The 13970-nt window shown below is 47.1% G+C and overlaps 1 protein-coding gene across 1 annotated transcript; it reads left to right on the top strand.

Moving 5' to 3' along the window:
- The first annotated feature begins 1549 nt into the window (after positions 1–1549).
- Snrpc (small nuclear ribonucleoprotein polypeptide C) lies at positions 1550–12902 on the top strand. Its single transcript, XM_052164070.1, has 6 exons — positions 1550–1655; positions 1957–1999; positions 3741–3849; positions 5678–5767; positions 7894–7998; positions 12567–12902. Exons 1-6 carry the CDS (start codon positions 1648–1650, stop codon positions 12689–12691), a joined length of 480 nt encoding a protein of 159 aa, XP_052020030.1. The 5' UTR covers positions 1550–1647; the 3' UTR covers positions 12692–12902.
- Positions 12903–13970: the final 1068 nt, after the last annotated feature.

The raw sequence follows: 13970 nt of genomic DNA on the forward strand, positions 1-13970 counted from the left end.
GACCCAAGTTATCTGAAGGTGACAATGAAAATCACTGCTTTGAAGTGAATTGGATTTTGCGAACTGTCCCAAGTATCATAGCTTCTCTCTCTCTCTCTCTCTCTCTCTCTCTCTCTCACACACACACACACACACACACACACACAGCAGTATGACTCCTTCCTCCCTCATTCTTTGGAGCTGAAGTTAAAAGGCAACCAACCCACTTCCTAGTTTGAGAGAGCAAACAGTAAGTTTGACCTGTTGGTTGACAAGGTCCTGTTACCAACTTCTTTCTGTAGAATAGCTACCATCTATGGTGGCCTATATTTGTTTTTTTTTTTTTTAGATTATTTTGTGTACATGGGTGTTTAGCTTGCATGTATGTAAGCGTGCCACGTGTGTCCCTAGTGCTGGGGTGGATAAAGATCTGTCAGGGACTTGAGCTGCCAACAGGTAGGAGTCACCACGTGGGAATGCTGGTGACTGAACCTAGATCCTTCCAAGAGCAACACATGGTTAGTCCCTAAGGCAACTCCAGCCCCGTACCAGCGTTTGTACATTTGATTCTTTAAACTGCATGAGTTATTATTACCTGTACTTTTCAGATGAGGAAACAGAAGCTCAGAGAGAGTAAATAGCACAGCTAGGAAAGAAGCAGTGAGACAGGTTTTTATTTATTTTATTATGTTTAGATTTATTATATGTAAACACTGTAGCTGTCTTCTGACACTCCACAAGAGGGAGTCAGATCTCATTATGGATGGTTGTGAGCTACCATGTGGTTGTTGGGACTTGAACTCAGGACCTTAGGAAGAGGAGTCGGTGCTCTTAACCGCTGAGCCATCTCTTCAGCCCCAAGTGAGACAGGTTTTAAAACTTGGGACTCTACTGTAAAAAGACCACCCCATACACCCAGGAGTGTGTCCCTACAATCCACATTCAATTGCTCGAAAACAATGATTATTTCTCAGTGATCGTCTTCTACATTTTCTTTGTCTTCCTTGAATTGAGCTGCTCTTCCCTGTTTCGTTTCCCCAGCATAGGACTTTGATCCTTTACCCATCGATTTGATCGATTTCGGCTTTCTGCTAATCAGGTCTTGGAGAATGAGGACTTTTACCTGGTTTTGCTTCTGCTGTTTTCCCAGCACTTACAGCCGAGCCGGGAACATACCAAGCAGCGGTCGTGACTCCTTTCGCGGATTATACAACCCGCTCACAGGTGTCACTTAAACATGTCAGGAAACATGTCACTTAAAAATGTCAGGAAATACAGACATTTACATTACTACTCAAGAGTAGCAAAATTACAGTTATGAAGTAGCGACAAAAATAATTCATGGTTGGGGGGCGTCACCGCAATTTAAGGAACTGGATTAATGCATCGCGGCGGTAAGAAGATTGAGAACTGCTGACCTAGGGTTTAGGAACCTTTTGTTGCTAGAACTCAATTACGCACTTCCGAGAGGGACTAACCAACCACGAGTAAGTGAGCGCGGTTTGAACCTCAAGGGCACCCGTAGCACACTTCCTGGTTGCCGGCGTCGAAGTAGAGACCGGAAGCGGAAGTCCTACTTGCGTTGCATCCTTCGCCTGCGTCGGCGCAGCCTGTGTGCGTCAGTTCCTGGCGGCGGGGACCCGGGTAGCCAACGGCCTGTGGAACATCATGCCTAAGTAAGTGTGGGCCTGGAATCTGGCGGGCTTGCGTTGGTCATTCGGGTCCTGAGGAAGGTGGAGGGCGGCGGCCTCTGCTTCTCGAAGCTCTGAGGGGAAGGCGAGCACGTTGATGAGATGCCAGGTGGAGAACCAGGCTCTCCGGCCACCCTTTAAGATTGGGGTCCGACGCTCCCGACGGAGCCTCGGATTCTGTCAGAACGCTTTGTGTGACTTAGAATCTGAGTAATTTGGTTTATTTATTTATTTATTGTCTATTTGGACAGGTCTTGATCGTTGATGTATTCTTTTGTCGTTTCAGGTTTTATTGTGACTATTGTGATACGTATCTTACCCACGATTCTGTAAGTGGCGGGTCTTTTTATAGTCTTAAAATGCCTTGCATTCAAAAATCTTCTATTAGGTCCATATGTGTGCGTTACAGCCTCCTGGAGATTTTATGACAGCCTTTCTTAGAAAGTAATTAGGAGGCGGGTGTTTTGTACACCCTTCTGGTGAGGTCTTTCTACTGTGGAGATATTTGCAGAATGATAAAACTGTAGCAAGCTTGAAGATGCAAGCATTGCATATGCAGAATCTACATATACTCATAATGTCAGCACTGAGAGGCTGCGCCGGGAAATAGCAAAGTCCAGGTCCATCTAGGATACGCACTGAGGCCCTGCCAAAATAATGCCACCCCACCCACCTGCTAAAGAACCCCAACAAACCAGCAGTGTGTTCCTAGTACTTGGGATTTGATTATGTCACATTATTCAAATGTTTGGTTATAATGGAAAGAAATATCTTAGTTTATAGGAGTATAGCTCCGTTCTCATCGTCTGTGGGAACCTCATCGATCCTCAGGAATAATAACTGCAAGAAGCTAGTGAAATGTGGTACAGTGAAATTGTAGCCATCACAAGGCCCTGGGAAAAATAAACGCAACAACTCAGCAACAAAGTTAGGTAGTGGGCTTGGTGCCTGCCTTCTCAGCGCGCAAAGATGGAGTAATGCACGAGTTTAAGGCTGTGGTGGGAGACCCTACCTCAGAAAACCAAATCAGAACAACCTTTTAGCAACAACAAAGTTTGGTGTTATGGTTTTAATAGTTTCAAATAATTTATTTATTTCCTTCCCCCTCCCCTGACAAGACAAACAGTTCTGGCTGTTCAGGAACTTGATTTGTAAACCAGGCTGACCTCACAGAGAGCTGCTGCTGCCTTTTGAGTGCTCCAATTAGAGTTGTGCACCACCACTTCCTTGGCATTTTTGTTTGTTTGTTTGTTTGTTTGTGTTTTTGGGGGTTTTTTTTGGTTTTTGTTTTTTATTTTTGAGATAGGGTTTCTCTGTGTAGCCCTGGCTGTCCTGGAACTCACTCTGTAGACCAGGCTGTCCTCGAACTCAGAAATCCGCCTGTCTCTGCCTCCCAGAGTGCTGGGATTAAAGTCGTGTGCCACCACCTCCCGGCTGGCATATTTATTTTTTGACAGGATCCCATTATGTAGTCCTGGCTGGCCTAGAACTTATGTTGAGCAGACTGTCCTGCCACCTCTGTGCCTTGGGATTCAAGGTATGCATCATTCTGACTAGCCTAAGTACTGTGTTCTCATAGTGTGGCTTAAGTGAATCTAAGCTGCTGTTTTCCCATGAGAAACATGAGGACGTTGAAATAGCACTAGAATTCAGATCAGCAATGTGCACACTTTTTCTTAAAGTAGCAAACTGTTCTAGATTTGTAAATAGAGTCTTTATAATACTTCAAGTCTGTCGATGTAGACAGAAGCCATCGACAGTAAATGAAGCCGTTGGGGCTGATGTGTAACCTAGTTGGTAAGCTCACACCTAACATGCAGAGGCTCTGGGGCAGCCAGGAGGCAAAGGTCTGTGTGTGCTCCAGTGCCCAAAGCAAAGGTTCCAAGCATAGGCCCCAGCATGCTGGCCTCTGGGCTAGTTCGTAAGTCCAGGAAAGCTGCGTCCTGAAGGCGGTGTGTGTCAGAGGCATTTCAGTGTCTTAGCTAGGCTACCCACCCAGAGGCAAAGTCAGAAACCTTTGTCGTTTGGTGATTTTGTTTTTGTGTCTGCCATGACCTTTCTGTTTTACAGCCGTCTGTGAGAAAGACACACTGCAGTGGTCGGAAACACAAAGAGAATGTGAAAGACTATTACCAGAAATGGATGGAGGAGCAGGCCCAGAGCCTGATAGATAAGACAAGTATGTCTCACAGCGTGGTTGTGGTGGGATAGTGTCTCACACTGTGGTCTTGGTGGGGTAGAGAGCGTCTCACAGCGTGGTTGTGGTGGGATGGAGTGTCTCTCACTGTGGTCTTGATGGGGTAGAGAGTGTCTCACAGCGTGATTGTGGTGGGATGGAGTGTCTCTCACTGTGGTCTTGATGGGGTAGAGTGTCTCTCACAGCGTGGTTGTGGTGGGATGGAGTGTCTCTCACTGTGGTCTTGATGGGGTAGAGAGTGTCTCACAGCGTGATTGTGGTGGGATGGAGTGTCTCTCACTGTGGTCTTGATGGGGTAGAGTGTGTCTCACAGCGTGGTTGTGGTGGGATGGAGTGTCTCTCACTGTGGTCTTGGTGTGGTAGGGGTCTCATTCTGTGGTACGCTCAGAGGTGGGGTGGAGAAGATGGAGTTGCCTAGGATTTTCCTGTTAATGGCAAGATTGTGTAAAACCTTTATGTGAACCTGTCTTTGAAAAATTGTGAACCACAATGTTGAGAGTTTTCCATAATGATTGGAGAAAATAGGGATGTGTTTGAGCAACTTTATTTTGGGTTCATGTTTGTGACTCTGGCAAAGAGAATTAGTCAGGTGAAACCTAATAGTAAAGAACAGCCCAATGTGTGCTGGACCTTTCTTTCTGTTCGGAGGAACCTTTTGTGTTTTGGGTCCCAAACCCTGGCAAGACTTTGCATTTACTTTAAATTATAGGGGTATATTTAGGACATGGCCACCTTTTCTAAAATTCATTTAGTTTCGTGTGGCACAGGTGGGCCTCCAACTTGCTAGGTGTGGTAGAGGGTGGTTTGAATTCTAGATCCTCCTGTCTTAGCTTCTCAAGTCCTGGAGTTACAGACATGGGTCTGGCCTGCTTTTGTTTTGTTTAGATAGTTGTTATTTTTTTTTTCTCCTATTTGTGGGGTCTGCCAATGCATGTACATGTGGATCAGAAAAGATGTGGGTCTTATTCTGTCACTCTGTTGGAGAGAGCATCTCAGGTAGCCCTGGCTGTCCTGGAGCTTGTTATTTAGATCAAGCTGGCCAGGAACTTAGAAAAATCTGCCTGCCACTGCTCCTGGGTGCTGGAACTAAAGGCGCTTGTCACTAGGCCTGGCTCTGCTCTTACCAGTGCTGGGGCTGGAGGTGTGCATGCGCCGTGCCTGCTTGGGGAAGTGGGAGATACAGATTACCAGTGTACACTTACATTATAACAAGACTGCTAGGGAACTATCTTAGTCAGGCTTTCTATTCCTGCACAAGCATCATAACCAAGAAGCAAGTTGGGGAGGAAAGGGTTTATTCAGCTTACACTTCCACACTGCTGTTCATCACCAAAGGAAGTCAGGACTGGAACTCAAGCAGGTCAGGAAGCAGGAGCTGACGCAGAGGCCATGGAGGGATGTTCCTTACTGGCTTGCTTCCCCTGGCTTGCTCAGCTTGCTCTCTTATAGAACCCAAGACTGCCAGCCCAGGGATGGTACCACCCACAAGGGGCCCTCCTTCTTGATCACTAATTGAGAAAATGCCCCACAGCTGGATCTCATGGAGGCACTTCCCCAACTGAAGCTCCTTTGTCTGTGATAACTCCAGCCTGAGTCAAGTTGACACACAAAACCAGCCAGTACAGGAACCTTCATTCAGGAAATTGCTATTTCCAGCATCTCAAAGTGATTTTAAAACTGTAGTGCCACGTGTAGTAACTTTGGGATACTTGGCAGAGTGAAGTAAATATAGGTAGGTTTCTGAGAGAGGTGGTTATGTTTGTAAGAGTTGCTTCATTCTAATGCATCGTTTTTGTTTCCTTATCTTAAGCGGCTGCATTTCAACAAGGAAAGATCCCTCCAGCTCCCTTCTCCGCCCCTCCACCTGCAGGAGCCATGATCCCACCTCCCCCCAGTCTCCGTAAGTTTCAAACTTTATGTGTCAAGGTGTGTGGCTGCTCAGGTTAGCCCTCCACTGGCCATTAGCCTGTCACATTGTTGGCTTCCAAACTTTGGTGACCGGCTAGGTAGTCACTAGTTGAAAAACAAACTGTAACCACATAATTTCCTCTGTTGAATGGTTGTAAAAAGGATTTTTTTATTGTTTATATTTTTGTTTGTTTTGTTTTTTGAATTTTTTTTTAAGACAGGGTTTCTCTGTAACTCTGGCTGTCCTGGAACTTGTCTGTAGGCCAAGATGAACTCGAACTCAGAGATCTGCCTGTCTCTGCCTCCCGAATGGTGGGACTAAAGGTGTGCACCACCATGCCACATTGTGTGTGTGTGTGTGTGTGCGCGCGCGCGCGCGCGCGCATGTGCGTATACATGTACATACTGTGCAGTATGGAATCCAGAGCACACTTGGAGGACTCTGTTCTTTCCTACTGCATTATGGCCCTGATGGGCGGGGCACAAGATGTTAGGATAGGCTGCTCATGTCCTCCACCCCACTGAGACATCCTGTTGTCAAGACATTTGCTCACTGGGATCTTGGGCTGGCCAGCCGGACAGGGATCTGGTTGGGTTTGCTTCCTCAGTACTGGGATTACAGCTGCTGCCACCCTGCTGGAGTTGTCTTGGGAACTGAAGCTACTTTACAGACTGGAAGTTACTCTGTAGAATAGACCGTCCCTTAAACTCAGAGATCTGCCTGCCTCTGCCTCCGTCTCCCAAGTGCTGGGACTAAAGGCGCATGTATCTCCACCTGGTTGGCAACGTTTTAATGTCTAGCATAGGCTGCTGTGAAACTCAATAGTCTTTCTTCCCTAGCCTCCCAAGGGCTAGGGTTGCCACAGTGCCTGCCTTAGGGTTAGCCTTGAATGTCAGAAGATCTCAGAAGGAACCTGTGAGATAAACAAATCATGAGTAGATACTCCTGAACAAATTAAGTTCTTCATTGGTATGAATACAACACTGGAAGACCTAAGTAGCTATAAACTCAGTCTTTTCCAATTTCTAGCTTAGCTAAGTTTTTGAAAGGTAAGCACTGGATAACCGACAGAGGAGTGTGTCACGAGCCTCTTCCTCTGGGAAGGCCTGCTCTTGTAGTAGACAGGAGTATCAGTACAAGATCAGTGTTCTTTTGCTCCCCTGGGAGGGCTCAGATTGGAATTGGACTGAGACCCAAGTTAAGTCTTGTAATGATGGTGTGGACAAAGGGCTGGGCTGCTCGGCAAGCTGTCCCTCATGTCTGTCGGACCCTCTGGGCCTTGTGCGGCTCCCAGGCCACATGGACCTCCTCTCAGTTTGTTTCTCGGGCTAGACTAGATCCTTTTACAGAGTTCGTCCCCATCCCAAACAACAAAACCAAACACATATATGAGTGTTTTTCCTTCATATATGTAAGTGTCCTATGTGTGTGTCTGGTGCCAGGAGATGGCATTAGATCCCCTGGAACTAGGTGCCAGGTAGTGGGGACACACGCCTTTAATCCCTTCCTCTGGGAAAGCAGAGGCAGGTGGGTCTCCGAGTTCGAGGCCAGCCTGGTCTACAGAGTGAGTTCCAGGACAGCCAGGCATCCACAGAGAAACCCTGTGCTGAAAAACCAAAAAAAAGTCCCCTGGAGCTTGAGTTAGATGGTTGTGAGCTGTCACGTGGGTGCTGGGAATTGAATCTAGGACCTCTGGATGAGTAGCAGTGCTCTTAACTGCTGAGCCATTATTCTACCCCCTGATATTTTTGTTTTGTTTGTGTTCTTTCAAGATGAATTTTTCTTGATTTCATACTAGCAAATATTTTTACAAGAGGTGCGTGTCCTGGAGATGAGCCGGGGGCCTTGCGCAAGCCAAGTGCGTGCTCTACCACTGCGTGTAACCTGAGCCCAAATGCTTTCAGGGTTTTGTTTCTTTATTAGAGACAGGGCTTCCTCTGTGTGGTGATGACTGTCTTGCATCTTGCTAAATGCACCATGACATGTTGTGTTTGTGAATCTCCTGCTAGAATAAGGAACTGTAGGACGTTTGATATTTCAGGGTTAGAGCCTCTTAGTTTCACCAAGGATCAAGTCAGCATGTAAAGCTCTAACCACAGCTTCTTTGTGTGTTCTAGCGGGTCCTCCTCGGCCTGGCATGATGCCTGCGCCCCACATGGGAGGCCCTCCCATGATGCCAATGATGGGCCCTCCTCCTCCTGGGATGATGCCCGTGGGACCAGGTGAGTCTGACTGTGTCACGGTTTAGTGTGCAGTGCCAGTTCTGCATTCAGGGGTGTTTTTGTCAGCTGTTAAGAGTCATTACTGTGAGTGTGGTGGCGTTGGGTTTCACCAACTTAATGACAAAGATTTGGTTTGTGCTACTGAGAGTAGCAGGAGGTGACCTCCCCTCCCGCCTTTCCTTCCTCCCTTCCTTCCTTCCTTCCTCCCTCCCTCCCTCCCTTCTTTCCTTCCCTTAGTCTAACTTCTGGCTCTTAGGATGTGGGTGAGCTTGTTGCATCTTGGGGGAAAGGAAAGGTGGTTTCTATTTGGATTTGTTGCAGAACTGCCTCCTGTTGGAGCTTTACTCTCTTAGATTAACTTTTCCTAATTAGTAAAATAAAACCATTGGTTTTGTAGGGCTTTTCTTTTCTTTTCTTTTCTTTTCTTTTCTTTTCTTTTCTTTCTTTCTTTCTTTCTTTCTTTCTTTCTTTCTTTCTTTCTTTCTTTCTTTCTTTCTTTCCTTCCTTCCTTCCTTCCTTCCTTCCTTCCTTCCTTCCTTCCTTCCTTCCTTCCTTCCTTCCTTCCTTCCTTTCTTTCTTTCTTTCTTCTTTCTTTCTTTCTTTCTTTCTTTCTTTCTTTCTTTCTTTCTTTCTTTCTTTCTTTTTTTTGGTTTTTTCGAGACAGGATTTCTCTGTATAGTGTAGTCCTGGCTGTTCTGGAACTCACTCTGTAGACCAGGCTGGCCTCGAACTCAGAAATCCGCCTGCCTCTGCTTCCCAAGTGCTGAGATTAAAGGTGCGTGCCACCACCGCCCCAGCTGGGTTCTTCTTTTTTCTGTTTTGGAGACAGGGTCTCCCTCTAAAGCCCTGGCTGTCCTGGAACTCTCTATGTAAACCAGGCTGGCCTTAGTCTACAGATCCCCCTGCCTCTGTTCCCTCTGCTGGTATTGAAGGTGTGTGCCACCATGCCTAGAATTCTTTGATTTTTGTTTTTAATCCAGGAAGCAGAAAAGAGATTTCTGTCCACTGCTTTACACTTTTGTCTGTCGCCCGTGCCCTGCTGTGTTTACAGGTTCGTCCCTCCAGTGTGGGAGGACGGCCTTGAGGATCTTTAACTATCAAAAGGAATTCTCTTTCGTGTGTGCCTATGGGGCACCCACACACTGAAGCACGTGTAGAGGTCAGAGGGCAGGGCAGGTCTTGGTGCTGGTGCTCTCCTGCACCCGTGAGTCGAAGGCCCCATTTCAGGTCGCATGAGGCTGGGGAGCTCTGCTGCGGGCCGGGCCAGCTCACCCGTGCCTGAGTCCCGCAGCGGCTTGTTTCTAGTGAAGTCTCACTGTGTGTCCTTGCTAGTCTGAGCTCCCAAAACATGGCCTGCTTCTGCCTCCCCAGGGCAGAAGTTTAGATTCCCGGAGCAGTCAGAGACTGCAGAGTGATCTATCTGCTCCCGTGCTCTTCTTTGCCCCGAGCTGTCGGCCTGGCCCCAGGACTCTGGTGGTGCTTCTGCCACACTGCTGAGCATGCAGACCTCTGTCTAGCTGTAGCAAGTTGCCAAATGTGTTACTGCTTACAGTATAGTTAAATTAGCTAGTGCAAGAAAAAAGTCAGAGCAGGGCAGTGGTGGCACATGCCTGTAATCCCGGCACTCTGAGAGGCAGAGGCAGGCGGATCTCTGAGTTGGAGGCCAGCCTGATCTGCAGAATGAGTTCCAGGACAGCCAGGGCTACACAGAGAAACCCTGTCTTGAAAGAAAAACAAACAAACAGGCAAACAAACAAACAAGTCAGACAGAGTGCTGCCTTCAACCCAGCTGGAGAAAGGAGGTGCACGGGTGTAAGTTAAAGCAGCTTGTCGGCCCGGCCTCTGGAGGTATGAGCAGTTTGGGGCAATGTTGAGATGCAGATTTACAGACTCTGAGTTTGGGTTTTATTGGGGCTGGGCATAGCTTGAGCATAGGAAACCTCAAAGCTCCCCCAGGCTACACCTAGTAGTGCCACTCCTCATGGGCCAAGCATTCAAACACATGAGTCTATGGGGGCCATTGCTAGTCAGACCACCACACTGGCTTAGTAGCTCAAGATACAACCAGGTGATACAGACGGAGACAGGGTCTCACTGTGTAAACCAGGCTGGCCTGGAACTCACAGAGATCGACTTGCTTCAGCCTCCCAAATGCTGGAATTACAGGAATGTGTCACTGTGACCACCTTGTTCTCTATGGCAGTGTCACTAAATAATATTTAGTGAGCTTAAAGATGGGGGTTAGGAATGAGTGACCCATGGAAAGAAGTGTGGCCGCTGGGTGTGGCGGCCCTGTGCTCCTTCTCAAGTCATGGAGCTGCTCACGGACAGACTTGTTTGAGGCACTATAGGCAGCACAGCAGACCCTATTTTTTATAAAAAACAAAAACAAAAAATAACAAAAAAAAAATAGTGGAAAAAGGCAAAGAGGTTTCCAGGGCCGGCACCTCCAGGGTCGGCCTTAATGGGTGTGCACCTGTTGAATCTGGCGCTGAAACCCTGGGGCCGTCACACCAGCTTTTACTACCCTTCATAGGGTCCAAGACTTTATGGTAAAGTTCAAAGGTGAAAGGAAACTAAGTCTTATATATGAAATCTGAATTAAATCCTGTGGAGAAAAAGGAGAGCAGATACTCAGGGGCCCAGTTGGTAATGGTTTTGTTGGTTTTTGTTTTTGTTTTTTTTCGAGACAGGGTTTCTCTGTGTAGCCCTGGCTGTCCTGGAACTCACTCTGTACACCAGGCTGGCCTCAGACTCAGAGAGCTGCCTGTCTCTGCCTCCCAAGTGCTGGGGTTAAAGGCTTGCGTCACCACAGCCTGGCGGTAATGTTTGATATGGACACAGTCACATCCAGATCACCTGGGGGTCCACTTAGAGGACAGTACCCCATGCTACCTGTGACACTGGTTCTTGTAGCTTCTGGACCTCCTGTAGCTAGCTTCTCACATATATTTATTTATCTATGTGTGCTGGGTGCTCCCAACAGAGCTCTTTATGTCAGATGACCTCCTGTGGTGGGGGAAAGGGAGTGTTAGATTTAGAAAAAGTCTCACTATTTTTTAAAGATTTATTTATTATATGTGAGTACACTGTAGCTGTCTTCAGACACTCCAGAAGAGGGCATCAGATCGTATTACAGATGGTTGTGAGCCACCGTGTGGTTGCTGGGATTTGAACTCTGGACCTCTGGAAGAGCAGTCAGTGCTCTTAACCACTGAGCCATCTCTCCAGCCCCCCCCCCCCCCCCACGAGTTTTACTCTTAAAACCTAGGATGGCCTTGAACTCAGGAACTCTTTGTCCCCTTAGGGTATTAGCATTATAGGTTTATACCCCATATCCAACTTTGGATATAGTTATATCTTGAGCTATTTATACCACAAGCCTTTAGCCAAAATTAAACACTTTTAGGATACCATGATGTATTTGCACTTGCTGTGTACTCTACCCCTAACTTATTTTATTTCCCCCTTTGAGATGAAGGCTCATATATAACCCGGGCTGGCCTGAGCTTGCTGCAGTGCCCCTAGCCTCCGTCACTCCATGCTAGAGTACAGGGATGTGACACTGTGCTTGAAGAAGTTGATGTTTGTAAAGAAGTCACATAGTAGGAAGATTACAGAGCGGAACAACAAAATAAACATTCACGATCCTGGCGCCTGCCGCCTGGCTGTTTGGCCTGTGGCTGCTTGCCGCTCCCTCCCCGTGCTTGCTCTGTCTTCTGTCCCAGCACACGGCTCTGCCTGCTTTAGTGTTGACACATACACACACATACACACACACACACACACACACACACAGTTGAGTAATAGTTCCTAAACTGCATTTAGAAAGTGCCTCTTATTTTTTGTGACCTGAGCTAACAGCTCCCTGGGCCTAATCATATTCCTGTAGTTCCCAACAGTGGCGGCCTCTGTGCCTGCGTGGAGGACACAGCTCTCAGTCACATGATGGAGATAGTGGGCTGAGAAAGCTGAGCAGGCCAGGCAGGGAGTGCACACCTTCAACCTCAGCCCTCTCGGGGCAGAGCAAGTTCCAGGACAGCCAGGCCTTTATAACAGAGAGACCTATTCCAACCAAAAAAACAACAGCAACAAAAAACCACAGCCAGAACTAACCAAACAGAAACTGAACAAGCAGGGCTGGTGACCCTGGTGCCTTGTGAGTGCTGCTCTATTTATAGCCCTGTTGTCATCAGACCAGGGTCCCTGAGCTTCCTGTGCTGACCTTTTCCTCTGTTGGAGCCCGTCTTAAGGAACTTAACATTTGATGAGTTGGTTGCATTTTTTTCTGTTAAGTCTGTCTTTTCAGGTCCCCTTTGTAGTGTGTCATGTTTGTCCCCCCCCCACCCCCCACCCCCAGAGAAGGTTTCCCTGTATAGCCTTGGCTGTCCTGGAACTTACTCTGTAAACCAGGCTGGCCTAGAACTCACAGATTCTGTGTTGAGTGCTGGGACTAAAGGTGTGCACCACTACCTTTAGCCAGCTCTCCTTTTAGGTTTTACTGAAAGTCCCATCTGCTCACCCCTGAATGCTGGTTTTCACTCCTTCCCCTCTGTTCTGTTCTGCAGCTCCTGGGATGAGACCGCCCATGGGAGGCCACATGCCCATGATGCCTGGACCTCCGATGATGAGACCGCCCGCCCGCCCTATGATGGTGCCCACACGGCCTGGCATGACCCGGCCAGACAGATAAGAACAGAAGCTCTCCTTATCATTTTGTGTTTCTTGTTCTGTTTCACCAGGAGATCTTGGTGCTGAGCCTGAGTGTTTACTAGATGCATGACAAGGAAACTTCCTTTCCTAACAGAAGAGAATACTTTTGGAGGGAGAAGTGATACAAAAAAGTACAGTTTTCACTTATATTGTGAAATGTGAAAATAAAATCATCAGCTCTTTTAGTTAAAGTGTGTCCCTGTCCCTTCCTTCTGTCTCCTGTGTCTGTTACAAGGGAGATGAAGCCAGCTGTGTTCTGCTACCCGTTCTTCTCATGGTAGTAATGGTGGGAAGCCTGTGCTCTCCTCCCTGCTTATATTTCCTTGTTACAAGACTTTAGAAACTTTTTCTTTTGAATTCTCAGATTTTTTGAGAAAAATTCTTTGTTTTGAGATAGTTTTTCATTGTAGCCTTGACTGTCCTGGAACTCCAAGTAGACCAGGCTGGCCTTGAATTCAGAGTTCTGCCTGCTTCTGCCTCCTGGATGCTGGAATTACAGTGGCACACCACCACTGCCTGGCTTTCTATGTTTAATTTTTGAGACAGATTTTTCAAGTGACCTAAGCTGACCTTAGACTAACTATCGAGGAGGATAAAGTTGATGTCGCCATGTTTGTCTGAGATAGAATCTTTAAGCCCAGGCTAGCTTTGATGCGAGATTACGGGTGTGCACATCATGGCTGGAACATCATATTCTAAAGTTTTCATTTCATATGGTGGTGGCACACGTCCTTAATTCCAGCATTCAGGAAACAGGCAGGCAGATCTCTGAGTTTGAGGCCAGCCTGGTCTAGAGAGTGAGTTCCAGGACACCCAGGGCTACACAAAAAAATCCAGGTCTTGAAACAGCAAAGCCTTTCATTTATTTTATTTTTATTTTTTATTATTACATTCATTTGTGCATGTGTATTTGGGAATGTGAGAATCTGTGTCCCCAAGACTGAGCTCTGATTATTAGCTGTGCCTTTATCCACTTTAGCCATTTATTCCTCTCTCTCAGGGGATGAGGGGCACAGAGCAAGAAAGACTCTCACTTGGTCCTGCTGGCCTCGACCTCACTGTAGCTAAGGCTGACCCTGACCTGATCTGCATCCCTAGTGCTGGGATGACGGGTTTGTGTGGCCATGCCCAGCTTTCTTGTCAGCTAATGGTGACATCTGCAAGATTTGCAAAGTCAAAACAGGTTGTTTTTCTTTTCTTTTTAAAGACTTATTTATTACATATATGTAAGTATACTGTAGCTGTCTTCAGACATCCCA

The sequence above is a fragment of the Apodemus sylvaticus genome, chromosome 19, assembly GCF_947179515.1.
Source record: "Apodemus sylvaticus chromosome 19, mApoSyl1.1, whole genome shotgun sequence".
NCBI lineage: Eukaryota > Metazoa > Chordata > Mammalia > Rodentia > Muridae > Apodemus > Apodemus sylvaticus.

Excerpts from the sequence above, each read along its gene's own strand:
- Snrpc (XM_052164070.1), top strand. Across the intron at positions 2,000-3,740 it reads CGTATCTTACCCACGATTCT|CCGTCTGTGAGAAAGACACA; the intron begins GTAAGTGGCGGG and ends TCTGTTTTACAG. Across the intron at positions 7,999-12,566 it reads GATGATGCCCGTGGGACCAG|CTCCTGGGATGAGACCGCCC; the intron begins GTGAGTCTGACT and ends TCTGTTCTGCAG.